The sequence below is a fragment of the Podarcis liolepis genome (genome assembly GCF_965112155.1).
Source record: "Podarcis liolepis genome assembly, chromosome: 10".
NCBI classification, from domain to species: Eukaryota; Metazoa; Chordata; class Lepidosauria; order Squamata; family Lacertidae; genus Podarcis; species Podarcis liolepis.
The window spans coordinates 19,293,653-19,308,435 of NC_139562.1; the positions used below are offsets into that span (position 1 = coordinate 19,293,653).

Here is a 14,783-nt window from a genome sequence, read left to right on the forward strand (position 1 = left end):
TCTTTTCACGTACTTTATCAGAAGTGCTGGCTAACTTGAATTACTAGACATGCACATTGGAGGCCTAGAGATTTCTACTTACTTTAAAATGGAATTCTAGGCTATCAGACCCTGCAGCCCAACCCTTTTTGGGTAAACAGCTTTATAGGGAGAAGCAGATTTGCACAACAAAGAGAGGCTATAAATCTCTAATCTCACGTGGGCTGCAAAATGGCCATCTCTTTCTACACAGCAAATATTTATTCCTGCCAGACGTGTTCCTCGAAAAAGAGAACTAAGGGCAAGGAAAAGATAAGAGGCCCAAACGTTGCTGAAACAGAAAGCAATGGGGGCGAGGGGAGGACAGAGAGCTTGAGACACCTTCCTTACGCCATATTTTGAAAAGGCATATTTTATTTATTTATAAAAGTATTCTTATACCACTATATCATAAAAAACAACAAAGCAGTTTACAGCAATAAACAAACAGGGAAGGGGATATTGCTTTTTGTTGTTGCTGTTATGCTGTGGGTTTTTTGTGTTTATATATTGTAAACCGCCCTGTGATCTTTGGATGACGGGCAATATATAAATTTAATAAATAAATAAAAATAACATAAAACCATAAAAAAAATTAAAACAAGAAAATGAATTTCAACATCCCTATACAAAAAATCCAGACACTCTCATTTGTGCATCTGATGCAACCATTCCCAAGCTAGAAAAAATAGTTTATGTGTTATATTTATACCTTGTCCTTTTCCTCTTGGAAACCTCGAGGAAGGAAGGATTCCAGGTGGTCACCCTTAGAGCCACTGACCACACCCAGAACTGCTTAGCATCAGGCAAGATGACTTGGTTGCTGTAAAATGCCCTATGCCATGGTGTAGACAGCAAAGTGTTTTGCAGACAGCAAAGTGTTTTGCAGACAGCAAAGTCCAACAGATATTGTTGGACTTCCGACTCCCATCATCCCTCACCACTGGTCATGCTGACTGGGATAATGGGAATTGGGGTCCAACAACAACATCTGGAAGACACCACTTTGGCTGTCTTCTTCCCTATGCCCAAGTTCCACGGGACCAGCCATTTTCTGGTTGCCATCCTGCAAAACTCAAAATATAGAAATGCAGCATTGAAAGCAGCCCCTTGGGGAGGGGTCTGTGATTGCTAGAAATAAAGGAAACAAAAAGCTTTGCTCTGTTTTTTATTGTTTGGCAGTTCCGTATCTCTGGGGCAAATCAGCTACACACAATCTGAAGAATGTGTAAATGCAGGTGAAGATAAACTAGACAAAAAGGAGGTTTGAGCCAGAGAAGAATGGAGGCATTGTGGTGCTGCGTATGACATTCCCCCCCCCCCCCCAGTTTTGCTTATAGGACTCTTGTGTTTCTCCACTGAACATCCAGGCTTCTCCTCCCTAGATAAACTTCCAATGCTAATAGTCATTCTATAGTCATGACTTGGATGCAAAACTATGCACTTGTGAAAAATCTGTTAAGAAATGTCAGCAATAAGGACCTCTTCTATTCTCAGGTACAGCGAAGAGGTGAAAAAGAAGGCAGCAATGTCATCAATTTGTGCAGGTACCGCCTGTTCCAACAAGCAAATGGTTCAGTTTCAAGTACTGTCTAGGGTCAGTAGCACTCCCGTTACAACTCCCAGTTCAGGACTGCCATTTCCAGATTACCTTTAAGACTTGTAGTTTAACAACATGTGTCTGTACTGTCCTGTAGTCACACGCTTTCTTGAACACTGAACAACCATGAAAACTCAATTCCCTTAGGACAGGGTTGGGGAGCTCTCTAACAATTGCCGCTGCTGGTCAAATACAGTGGTACCTCGGGTTAAGAACTTAATTCGTTCTGGAGGTCCGTCCTTAACCTGAAACTGTTCTTAACCTGAGACACCACTTTAGCTAATGGGGCCTCCTGCTGCTGCCGTGCCGCCGCCGCGCGATTTCTGTTCTCATCCTGAAGCAAAGTTCTTAACCTGAGGTACTATTTCTGGGTTAGCGGAGTCTGTAACCTGAAGCGTATGTAACCTGAAGCATCTGTAACCCAAGGTACCGCTGTACTAATGAGCACTTTTGCTTGGCAGAACCACAGCCTGGATCAGGGGTAGGCAACCTAAGGCCCGGGGGCCAGATGCAGCCCAATCGCCTTCTCAATCCGGCCCACGGACGGTCTGGGAATCAGCGTGTTTTTACATGAGTAGAATGTGTCCTTTTATTTAAAATGCATCTCTGGGTTATTTGTGGGGCATAGGAATTCGTTCACCCCCCCCCCAAAAAAAATATAGTCCAGCCCACCACATGGTCTGAGGAACAGTGGACTGGCCCACGGCTGAAAAAGGTTGCTGACCCCTGGCCTGGATGCATGAAGAAGAGCGTACAGTCACCACACACACACACGGGGTTCTGCTGCAACCCTCATGAGTGAAGTAGTACCAGGTTTTCAAGGCCAATCCCTGTTCTGGTTTTCCATTCTTAAAAACTGCTATGTGGGGGAAAGATGCCAAAGCTCTTCTTCTGTCAAAGATGCCTTGTTGTTGCAAACCTCCTTTTATTGCCAGGAACACATACCTTTCTGTTCAAATGAAGACTAGCTCTATTACATGCAGAAATAAAACCATCCCCAATCCTCTTTCTGGGCCCTTTTATCAGCCGCAGGAACCGCAGCGCAATAGCATGCTTAGGCAGATGCTGACAATACAACAGAAGTATTGAATACCCCCTGTAATTAATTTGTGAAGTGGTATGGATTTCTCATGCTTAATCCACAAACTGCTATGTTTCAACAGTAAATTAATCTGAGGAACAAAAATAATAATAATAAAAATCAATTCAGGAACAGAACAGGGTTCAGTTCATAATCCTTTGATTTGCCTCAGATGACCATGCAGCAGCAGAGCATATGCCCATGCTGCCCAGGGCAGGCGCGCTCCCGAGGGGTGCGGGGTGCGGAAGGTGCCCTCCCTGGCATGGGGTAGCCACTCAGGTGCATGGAGCGGAGCGTGCACCCTGCAGCTGGGGGCGGAGCGAGCCGCCCATGGCAGACATTTGGCGCACCGCCCGCCCGCAATTCCCAAGCCTCCCCCAGCTGTCAAAACGAAGGGGGAAGGGGGGAATGCCGCTGGCAAAGCGGCGCAGCTCCCCCACTTCCCCCGACAGCTTGGGGTAGGCTTGGGAGTTGCCAATGACACCCCCCTCAGCAAAGACACCCGGGGCAGACCACCCCCAACACCCCCCCTTCTTCCGCCTCTGTGACCCTGCCCCCCCCAATTTGACAGAAATCAGTGACAATATGGGTGAGCTGATATCACTGGGAAAAAGAATCTGGGTTACAAAGGGTCTCTGTCAGAATTAGCAAAAGTGTAGGTTGATGTGTGTGGAAATAAACCCACCTGCCATTTTGAACTCCATTTGCCATAGCTTTGCAAACTTTTATCAACACAACTTCACCAAATCCAGGAAAATGAGATGGAAAGCCTTTAAGCCCAAATAACTAAACAAAGAAAATAAGGCACACTTCCATACCAACCAAAGAAAGGAGGGATGGGGAACCGTTATGAGCCAAGAGCCACATGCCAGCGGTGAACGGGGTTAGATACAAAAGTGGCCAAAGTAATGGATGAGAATTTAACCTTTGTACATTAGGCTTTTCTTTATACACGCTCCTTTTTATCCTCCATCCAGGCAAGAAGTATTATTATTATTATTATTATTATTATTATTATTATTATTATTATGCCTTTTACCCAGAACCAGGACTCAAGGTGGCTCACAAAAATTAAAATAAAGACAGATAAAATATACACAGATAAAACATGTAAAAAGTTATTGCTAAAAAGTTATAAATATATCTATGGAATTAAAGAAATGTAAACCCCCCCCCCACATATCTACTAAAACACAGATAGTAAAACAAAAACAGCACAAGAGCCCTTTCCTTCAAAGCTGTCAGTTCCCCAGAGCTTGCTGGAATAAAAAAAATGTTTGCAGGAGTACAACAAGGAGGGAGCCAGTCCATCTTCTCGAGAAAGGAAGGGAGCAGCCACCGAGAAGGCTCTTACTCACATCCTCACCATATGGACACAGACAGCTCAAGGGTTGCATATCAGAGTTCAAGGAGCCATAATTGTACACTTTCAGTTTTATACAAGTTTAACAGTTTTTATTATGATGTATTTAATCTCTCATATCCTACAAACACTGTAAACAAACAGCTTAATGGCTGCTTGCATATTAGATCTTTTGTTGGGAGCACAATCCAGAGGATATTTATAAATAAAACTTCACTAAGTTTTAATTCCAACTAATTTGGGCATTTTCTGAATAAACACGGACTAAATGTATGAAATGCATCTTACCTAAATGGGTTTATTAATTCAGTTGCAAGACATTATATTGAACACTAACCTCAGGCCTCCAGGTGGCAGAGTTAATCAAAGTTGCAGGATCTGTCTTATTGTTGCTTCTTCTGTTAACTTTGCTATGAACCTATACGGAATGAAAAACAAGAAAATAAGTCTGTGTGGCTGGCTAGAATATGTCTCAGAGGTGGACAACTGGTGGCTTGTGGAGCACAAGCAAATCAAAACTTGTTCAAAACAAAAGATAAAAGAGACGCCGAGGGGATTGGGGACTGCACAGACTGAAGAGTCTCCTGGTCTAACTGCTGAAGAAAATAGCTTGAATTTCCACTGGATAAAAGTGTGGCAGACAGGATGGATGGATGGTGCGTGGGTGTGTCTATGAGAAAGAAAATGAAGGAGGAGAAAATTTATCTTAGCTGAGACCTGCTTCCCTGCCACTACAGCAACAGAGAACAAATCTGCTCCATCTACTATGGGACAACGCTGCAGATATTTGATGACAACTACCATGCCTCCCTTTAATCTCATATCCTAGCTTAAACATGACGTGCTCTTTCAGTCATTTATTTTATGACTTGGTTTCCAAAAAGCCCTCACCATCTAGGTTGTCTCCTCTGTAAGCACCCCAGTTTGTCAACGTCTTCCTGGAAATGTGTCACTCAGAAATGGACAGAGCAGCCAAGATCAATGTTCTTCAATCCTGGGTTCCCAGATGTTGTTGGGACTACAGCTCCCATTATCCCTGACAACTGGGTGAGCCGCAGAGGGTGATAGGAGTTGGGTCCCTAGGCTTTACTGAACTACAAGGCTGGACTACATTGGTCTAGACTACAAAATGAATGCTCCATATGTCTTCCAGGAAAATCTGAGAGGTAAATCAAGCTGCTGAATCCTGTTTATTCTCTTCTGGCATGTCCTCTTTGTATTTGGGCCAAATACACCCAAGTGCTCCTTCTTCTTGCTACTTTCAGTACATTTTCTGACAGTTAAGGTGGCAAAAAGTGATCACAGAATCATAGCATCATACAATTGTAGAATTGAAATGGACCATGAGGGTCATCTACCCCAACTCCCTGCAATGCAGGAATCTTTTGCCCAATGCAGAGCTCAAATACAGCGGCGTAGCGTGAGTTGTCAGCACCCGGGGCAACGCAAGTAATTTGCGCCCCCTAACCCGGGGCAAGGCAAGTAATTTGCGCCCCCCCCTAACCCCTAACCTGCGAGTTGCCGCTGGCGCTGCCGCCCAAACGACGCCGCTTGCCCGGAGGAGGAGGGGGGCAGAGAGGCGAGGAAAATGCAACGGCCCAGCAGCTGCAGCAGCACCGGCGGAGGCGGGGCTGTGAGGAGGGGCTGCCTGGCGCGTCCTCTGCGGCGAGCGCTGAGAGCCGCTGCCTGCCGGGCGCCTTCAGCCCGGACGCACGCACAGCTCGTCGGTTCCGCGAGACATGCGGCTCCGCTACAGCCTGCGCCCGAGGCTCTTCAGCGACTCCGGAGGCAGCGAGCGCGCCCCCCCAGATGTTGCGCCCGGTGCGGCCGGCACCCCTGGCACCCCCCACGCTACGCCACTGCTCAAATAAAAAGATTAAGGAATTGAATTACTCATTTTGGTATAAAAAGTTAGGGGCAGGTAATAAAAGTATGCCAAAAACCAACTCTCGGCAGAGCAGATTAAGAATTCATCCTACTAAAATTTATTGAGATTTCTCCACCCTTTTTAGACTTCCCATGATCACACAAACTGAGCCCATGTAGGCAGGTCTTACCAATGCTCTTGAAAAGCAGTCAGGTGAGTCAGCAATGGCAGGGAGTTCCTACTGTAACTGGGGTGGAGTGAATAGACTGCCATAAAGAATGCCTCCCTTTTTGTTCCTGCTGCAAATACCTGATAATTATCTGTAATTATTAAAAGAGTGCCCTCTGCAACTGCAATTGTATCCAAGAGAGTAATTAGCATAGCTGGTGTCTAAGGTGTGCGGGGCATAAACTGTTTGGAATAAAAGCAATGCATAATTTTAGCCACACCTTTGTGTAACAATTCAGGATCCAGTTCTTATCTATTAACACAGACTGCAAACACTTGCAGAGACTGTACACTGATGAAACTTGATTTTGCAACCCCATTTCTTTTCATTAACCTGAGACTTGAATTCCTTTGCTTTTAAATCTGGAGCACTTACTATGACTTATGAGTTCAACTTACCAGATTTTCTGGTTTCTGAGGCAGATAAAACTGCAGGCTTGGATCCACTATAGGGCTGTCCTGGTTCCTCAGAGCTTTAGCTAGTTCACTCCAGCTTCCATATCCTGTAAGGTAAAAGGAAAATGCGGAAATAAACTTTCAGGTTAAGAAAACCATGGCAACTCAATCATTGTGGAAGCACCAACAATTCCTATAGGGTAGGAATGGGGAACCTCTTCACCTCAGGGTTAAATGCAGCTGCACTAGCCTCAGATTGCCTTTGCCTGGCTAGACTGTGTCCTTGAACAGTCATAACATCTCAGTGAGGGGGGGGGTGTCGTTTGTTTGTTTGTTTGTTTGTTTTAGAAAATTCAGGCTTTTGTGTGGCTGGAACATGACCTACTCTGCAAAGACAAGAGTCACATCCATTGCTCCACCCACTTTTCGACCTTGGACCCTAGCCATGCATTGCATGGCAGGTTGCCCACAAGTAAACATGCATATCCTCCAACATTTCTCTAATGAAAATAGGGACGTCCTAAATAATAATAATAATAATAATAATAATAATAATAATAATATCATACCCCACCCATCTGACTGAGTTGCCACAGCCAATCTGAGCAACTTCCAACATATATAAAAAAGGAATAAAACATTAAACATTAAAAACCTATACAGGACTGCCTTCAGATGTTTTCTAAAGTTGCATAGTTACTTATCTCCTTGGCTCAGGGATTGGATAACTCCATACCCGCCAACATTTCTCCAATGAAAATAGGGACGTCCTAAGGAAAAGTGGGACATTCCAGTGTCAAATCAGAAACTGGGATGGATTCTCTAAGTCCAGGACTGTCCCTGGAAAACAGGGGTGCTTGGAGGGTCTGAACATGGCCGTCGTGCTGGCAGTGTTTTCTCACCCCTTTATATAAGGCATAAGAAAATGCTGTCCATATGTTAAAGATAATCAAGTGCCATATAAACAAACCCACTGTGTATTTACTTACAAACGCACCTCATCGTTTTCATAGGACTTAATCCCATGTAAAAGCAGAAAGATTATTGAGAGTCTAAAGCTCAGAATCTGTGATACCCACATTATAGGTTAAAACAACTTGAAACTACAGTACAGGCATTTTATGGCAAGCCAAGACCACTCTCTTCCAGCAACACAGTACAGTTGGACATGGGACTAGGGGCATGACACAATTCAGAGCGCTTATTTAACCTGCGTCCAACCAGTCCCTGACCATCACTTTAGGACTCCTGTCCATGAGAAGCAATGAATAGATAGAGGATAAAGCTATCAAGGAGCTGCTAGCCATGATGGCAATGCTCTAGCCTGCCCCCTGTTGGAGGCAGTATGTCAGTTGCTGGGCTGCTGTACTCTGGTCCTGCCTGCAAGCTTCCCATAGGCATCTAGTTGGCCACTGGGGGAAAGAAAACCAGGATGCTGGAAGAGATGAGCCTTTGGTCTGATCCAACAGGCCTCTCCTTATGCTAACCAACCGAATGAACTAAATCGCAATCATGTTGAAGGCGTGGAATACCAATTATGTATTATGAAATAAATTATTGGCATCAGATTTCATTATATCAGAAGGGGAACAGCCAGTTCAAGGAAAGCAACTCCTTCCAAGCTTCTTAGGCTTGCCTTTGATCTCAAAATGCTACCACCTATTCTGTATGACCAGAATTATGCCAGCCAGATGTGCTCCTGGGAATGGCAGGAAAAGAATATGCAACCTTCTGGTCCAGTGTGTAAAAATCAGTGGGTGGGGATGAATGCCTTCCAAAACCTTCCAAAAGAATTTGCAGACTGTGAGCCCCAGAGGAGCCTTCAGTCTCTGAGCATTTCTTATGCGTCTGATTCTGAGGCTGCATACACACCATACCTTTAAAGCACCTCCCCAAAGAATCCTGGGAACTATAGTTTGTTAAGGGTGCTGGGAACTATAGTTCTGCGAAGTATAGATTTCAGTTCCCAGGATTCTGAGGTGGGGTGCTTTCAAACTACTTTATATGTATGGTGTGTATGCAATGCATACAGTGGTAAAGTGGGTCAAATATTATCAACTTATAATCTAGTAGTTTACCCTTGAAGGCCCCTGAAATGTACCAGAAAAGCAGAGCTGAGCAAATATAATTAACAAATCTCTCATTCACTTTTTTTCCTTATTTTTTTATATTTTTTTTACTTCTAGAGCAATGTTACGAGAGTACCACAGAATGATAGAACATATTTCCATTGCAAAATAAATGCTTGGTGTTTAAGTAATCATGTTTAATAACATTCTGTTAATTTGATTTATCTTCCAATGTAGTTTAGAGTATGTACATCTATTACCTTGTTAGCATATTTGACATATGTAATAAAGGAGGTTGCTCCCTATGAAAATTCAAGTCAGGGTAAATTAGTAAAAGCTTATCCAGGCTGGTTTTTCCCCTGTAGCACTGCATGCAGATCACCTCTGAACTGTAGGAATCACACCATAGCTGGCTTTGCATGGAATAGGACACTATTTTGAGTCAGAAACCCCTACCCACCACTCCATATACATTCCAGATCAGAAAGAATACAGCCTTTATTTATAATAGTTAAAATAAAAAGGTCCACAAAATATTGCTGCAGAGAGATGGTTCAGCGCTGCTAGTTTTACCGCATTCCCCTTTTCTTTTTCAGGAGATATATAAATATCCTTACAAAAAGTAACAGTAAGAAGTGTTTCCCCATAAGAATGGTAGGCATCAAATTTTACTTTCATTAACAACAGTGATGCATCTATGTTCTGTGGAGGGCCATATTTTCTGCCCCCCACCCTGCCAAAAAGTTCCAAGCAATATTAATCTGGTCTGATTACTGCAACCCTGAGACCCCATTTAATTTAACTGGGAATAAGCTCCATTAAACATAAAAAACTTACTGCTGAGCAGACATATATACCTAAGTCCTTAAAGTTAACTATATAGTGGATTCTTAATGCAAAATAAATCGACTTTATTTTTGCTGCATACATGAAATTTGCCGTGGGGGGCGTGTCTTTAAAATCCACATACACATGAAATACTAATATTTGCACACACACACAAATAAATATTGGAAGCACCTGCCTCAACAAAAATAAAATCTGGTTTCTATGATGAAAGGAATCACAGGGAAGGAAGGTAGGCAAGCAGCATAGAATCCTATCACCCGCTGACCAAAACAAGTCACGTGTCCTGAGTCCCCACCCATTGGCTGAAAACAGCTCTGCTCGCTCTTATTGGCTGAGAACACAGCAGCGTCATGTTTTGCTTTTTGTGTGTGTGTGCCAATGGCTTACTCTTCTTCTTTTATATAAAAAATGGAAAGAGGCTGGGAAGGGAGAGGTGTCCAGTTCCAGGCGCTGTGTGCTGCCCTGAGGTCCTGGGCCCTCTGCCAGTGGTCCGGCTGGCCCACCTCGCCTCTGACCATACACACAGCAGCAGTGCTATATACAATTTCAGCCAAACAACTGCAGAGAACAGCACCAGATGAAGCAATTAATTCATTGATGTGTTTGTCAGACACCTGGTGCCATGATTATCCGAATATTTATTTTTCCACCTGATCCTGTAATTAAAACTGGCTCCCTTCCCAGTATGTCCCTGTAGTCACCAGCCTGGCACATTAAGAGAAGACAGAGCAGGGTTTGTGGAGCCTGATTAGATTTTATGGTGCAGCAATATCTAGGCCATGTTGCACCATACACAAGATTATGTTGCCAACATCCATCTCTTGCTCGCTCTTTTATTTCATGTATGCAAAAAAGTAAAAGAAAAAATAAAAATCTCCCATCAGCAACCAGGTCCCAGAATATGTAATATTAAAGGGGAGTGGGGTAGCCAGCTAGTTGTTTTTAAATACATAAATAAAGCTAGCTATAAAACCAGATCCACATGTTGCAGATTAGGTGACTTGACTTGCATTAAAAAAAAAAGTTTCGTGAACTTTTATTGGTGTTTTGGCTTTATAAAAAAGCCAACTGCACCATCAGTTTAAATTTGAGGATGAGAATAAAACCACTAAGTAGAGTCCCTGCATGCCTATGGGAAGTTTGCCTTTAATTCCAGCATGACCAGAAAACCTAACAAAAGTCTTCAGAAATAAAGAATTTTTCTGTTTTAAGAGTAAAAGTAAATTATTCTCTTTGATCATGGCTTGATCCATGTTTTTGCATTTCCAGGATCCAGTATTTGATGTTCTTAAGCCTCAGGGTGTCCCCTCTATGGGAAGTGTGGAGGGTGGCAATGAGAAAGCCTTTATGGTGGTGGCCCCTCTGAAGCATTTCAGTAAATTTTAGTAGTTTTACCAGTTTTAACAGTAGCACAGTTTTTAGGGTTTTATAATTAGCTTCTTTACCCTGCTGATCATTTTCTGTGCTGTTAATTGGGGTTGTTATTTTAGATGTGGGTTACTTATGCTCTTATGTGATCATCTTTATTTATTTTTCATGGTGTTTCCCATTTTGTATGTTGTAAGTTGCCTAGGGACTTTGGTGCAGGCGACGCACAGTTATCAATAATCAAAAATAATGGGTGATATCCAATGACAGTCATAGTAGATACATTGAAAATAAAAATCAATTTCATATGTGAAAACACATCAGACCAATATCTGAGCTTGTTCGACTCAACCACTGAAGACGATAGGTACAAAGCAGAAATAACTAATCTAATATGTAAATTGAACTGTAATCTTACTTTATCCACAATTACTTTGTTAGGTAGGCTACTCACAGTGCTTTATGGTTGGGAAAGGGTTTAACCCTGGTCTTCCATGTTCAAAAGCAGCTGCAAGAGGAGACCAAGTGCTAAATTAATGCCTCTTTGCAAGGGCTATGCTCTACAAAGTGCTGGGGGATCTGCCAAGTTCAGGTGACAAAGCAGATCTGTACCAGGGGGGAAAAAATAATTGCACAAAGCTTGGATAACCCAACAACTTAACTGTTGCGTGAAAACTAATCAGAATCACTAGATAAGAAAAAACAAGTTTAGCCAGAGGATGCCCTTTCTTATCTGGATCTGATTAGAATCTAAGATTATTCTTCACTATCCATGGCTGCATGGCTGACATAATAAAGCAACTGATTGTTAGTGCCCAACAAATTGAAATTAAGCTCTTGGAAAGAACAATCAGTTCAAGTGCCATTGCTAATAGCACATAACTACCAATCAGGTTAGCAGTAGAGAAGATGCAATCATGTTTGGTGCAGAATGCACAATTGTCTAACTCCCATAAGTCTACTGCTTTTAGAAAGTGACGCAGACTGCTTCTTGATTCCTAGAGGAATTCATCTTTCTTCACCTCAAAGGATGTGATTGGATTATTTTTACACATCCAAGCACTCGGTCCCATAGTTTAGTATGCATAAAAAGTTAATGATGTCTGTAAACCAGCCTCACAGATAAATCCACAACAGTTTGTATTCCAATCACCTGACTACACATACCTATATTAATAATTTGCAGCTTAAAATGAAGACTAATTTGGCTCTCCACTTGGTTGCTTAAAGGCAATTCTTCTGTGTTAGCTACAGGTGACTGGGCAAGTGGCTGATCAGTTGTCCATCCCAAAGCATCTCAAACTATGGCTTAGCACAAGTGTGGAGACTCCCAGAGAGGAGATCACAGTGGCTTTATTCCTCCTCTAGTCCTGCTGCTGCACTGAGCTAAGCCATGATTTGGTGTAGCAGGTTGTCCAAACCCAGGCTCATGGTTTGTGTTGCTATAGACAAACTATGAGCTGTAGCCAAGGCTTGTTCTCGGGTTTACAGCTCATGGCTTGTCTAATAGAGAAAAGTCATGAATGCTGGGTTTGGACCACTATGGACTGTGATCTCCATTCTTGCACAGTTGTGTTGGTTTAGCATTACATGTGAACCAGCTCAGTGCATCCTTTTTATTCATACTTTTCATCCCTGACATCTCTATCTCTTTGTGCACCCACAACATGACCCAGAATACCACTGGTATTCGATGCAACTCTTTTCAAATTGGTGTTATATGCATGTGACCAGGAACATCCATTAGTGCCCTGGCTGTCAAATTCTGCACCGGTTTTAACCTCTGGACCATTTTCAACTGTATCCCCATGTAGAGCTCATTCACTGAATATGGGTAACTAGTTAGACTATTACAGACTAGGAATGGCTATAGTTGGGCATAAGTATTCCGGGCCCCTGAAGCAACCTGGATTTCCAGGGACAACGATGACTCGAACAGTACTCCCAAGCTATGTTGCCTACTTCTTTGAGAGGAGTGCAATCCCATCTATAACAGGACATTCTTCGAAATCCTGAATTGAAGAACCATCCAACCATAGAATGTGTCCGGATTCAGTCGCAATTCATTGGCCCACATCCGGCCCACTACCACCTCCAGACAATGGCTCAGCACCTATGCTGCATCTCTCGATTCAGATGGGGGTCATCAGCATACTGATGGCACTTTGCTCCCAATCAGTATGCTTGGGAGATGCAGTTTTTTGGGATCCCAAATGATCCCAAATGACTGTTTCCAATGGCTCCACATCTAGAACAGCATGAGAGACAAGACTGAAACCTGCAGAAATGCCAAAGGGCCGAGGAAAAGTCTCCCACTGCTACTCTTTGGAACCATCTCTATGGATAGGAATGGAACCACTGCAAAGTACTGCTTCTCTGACAATCTCCAAAAGAACTGTCAAAGGCTCATGTGTAATAGCAGCCATGGGGAGGACGGATCTGTATCAGGGCTGCAGAGCTGTCGGGGAAGGGTTTGACCATTGCCCCTGTGTTGTGACACACAAGCACACACATCATCCTGTCCCCGCAAAGCTCCCATTTGCCTGGGAACAGAACACAGTACATTCCAGGGAGTCCTGGTTTTAAGTTTGCAGGGTGACTGAAGGTGAGAAAACAAGGCTATGCTTGTTGCAACCAGATATATTTTATATTGTGGAACGTTTCCCACTGGGTATCTGAAATAATCAGCAGGGATTTTATTTTATTTTACCAGGGGAGGGGTATTAATCCTACTGCAGCATTTTAAAGTGCTTTTTAACAATCCTAATTGTTATATGGAATAGTGAGTATATTCATGGTTTTTATAATGAATTCTTTGAGTCACAAATATTTTCGCTGACAAAAACCATAATCAGAAAAGTACATCTAAATTATTTGCAATATGCTGCCTGAAAGTGTACTTTAGAGATGCACAAATACAGTCTTTGATGAAATCAGTATTGTTCATTAACCAGTAGTTAACTGCTTGACCTGTTCTTTCAAATCTTTGCAAAAAAATTCACTTGAAGCATTTGTACTCTGATGTTGATCTATGATTACACATTTCCTCAACAAAGTGTCAAGAGAGTGACAATTCATACAGCATTTTCTAAAGAGTCTTATGACAATTTGAGAACAAAATCTCATTTGCCTGCCACTTATGTCACAGTTATGGGCGGTGGTTGTGATCCCCTTGCCCAGTGTGTCATGTGGGGATAACACCACTTGGACTACACTGCAAGGCTCTCATAAAAACCACTCTCTCAGCAGAAATTTCATTTCCCCCCATGAAACGTAAGACCTAGGTTAGAAAGAAGCTGAACTTCTTGTTTATCTTTCTATGGTGGCTGAGGGGTGTGTGTGTGTCATTCTTCTGCTACCCAGTTATAGCTTTTCTAAAGGCTTCAATTTCTCCATTGTTTCCTATGGGCAGCTGTAATTTATTCTCCTGCCAAGAAATGCTTTCTAGAGCAGCTAGGAAGTCCCACTTGCCAGACAATGGAATTGTCATTCTAGAAATGTACATCAGTGGCTGCCACAGATAAGCAGAGAGCATGTCTGGGTCCCATAGTCAGCATTCTTGATTCAAAACCTGTGCAGTGCCAAACAGCCAGAAATAAATTGTTGCTTATTTTTAGATCACTGTGTCGTTTTCATCAGTGATAATGGAAAGGCTCTTATTTTAGGGATAGCCAAGGAACAACTACGCATCAGAGGAAAGGTATAAAGCAGCTTGAGAATTCCCACGCAGGGCCAAGTGATACTTAGGAAACTGCCTTCAGCTGAGTCAGAGAACTTGTCCATTTATAAGGCTGATCGCCGAAGAATTGATGCTTTTGAATTATGGTGCTGGAGGAGACTCTTGAGAGTCCCGTGGACTGCAAGAAGATCAAACCTATCCATTCTTAAGGAAATCAGCCCTGAGTGCTCACTGGAAGGACAGGTCCTGAAGCTGAGACTCCAAT

The 14,783-nt window shown here is 42.9% G+C and overlaps 1 protein-coding gene across 1 annotated transcript in view; it reads right to left on the bottom strand.

The window, feature by feature from the left end:
- The window catches only part of B4GALNT3 (beta-1,4-N-acetyl-galactosaminyltransferase 3), a 66,528-nt gene that overhangs the window by 21,267 nt on the left and 30,478 nt on the right, over positions 1-14,783 (bottom strand). The window contains exons 2-3 of the mRNA XM_083461777.1: positions 6,557-6,660; positions 4,400-4,480 (exon numbers count right to left, since the gene is read on the bottom strand). Coding sequence (XP_083317903.1) covers positions 4,400-4,480; positions 6,557-6,660 — 185 coding nt within the window. The remainder of the gene's footprint in view (positions 1-4,399; positions 4,481-6,556; positions 6,661-14,783) is intronic.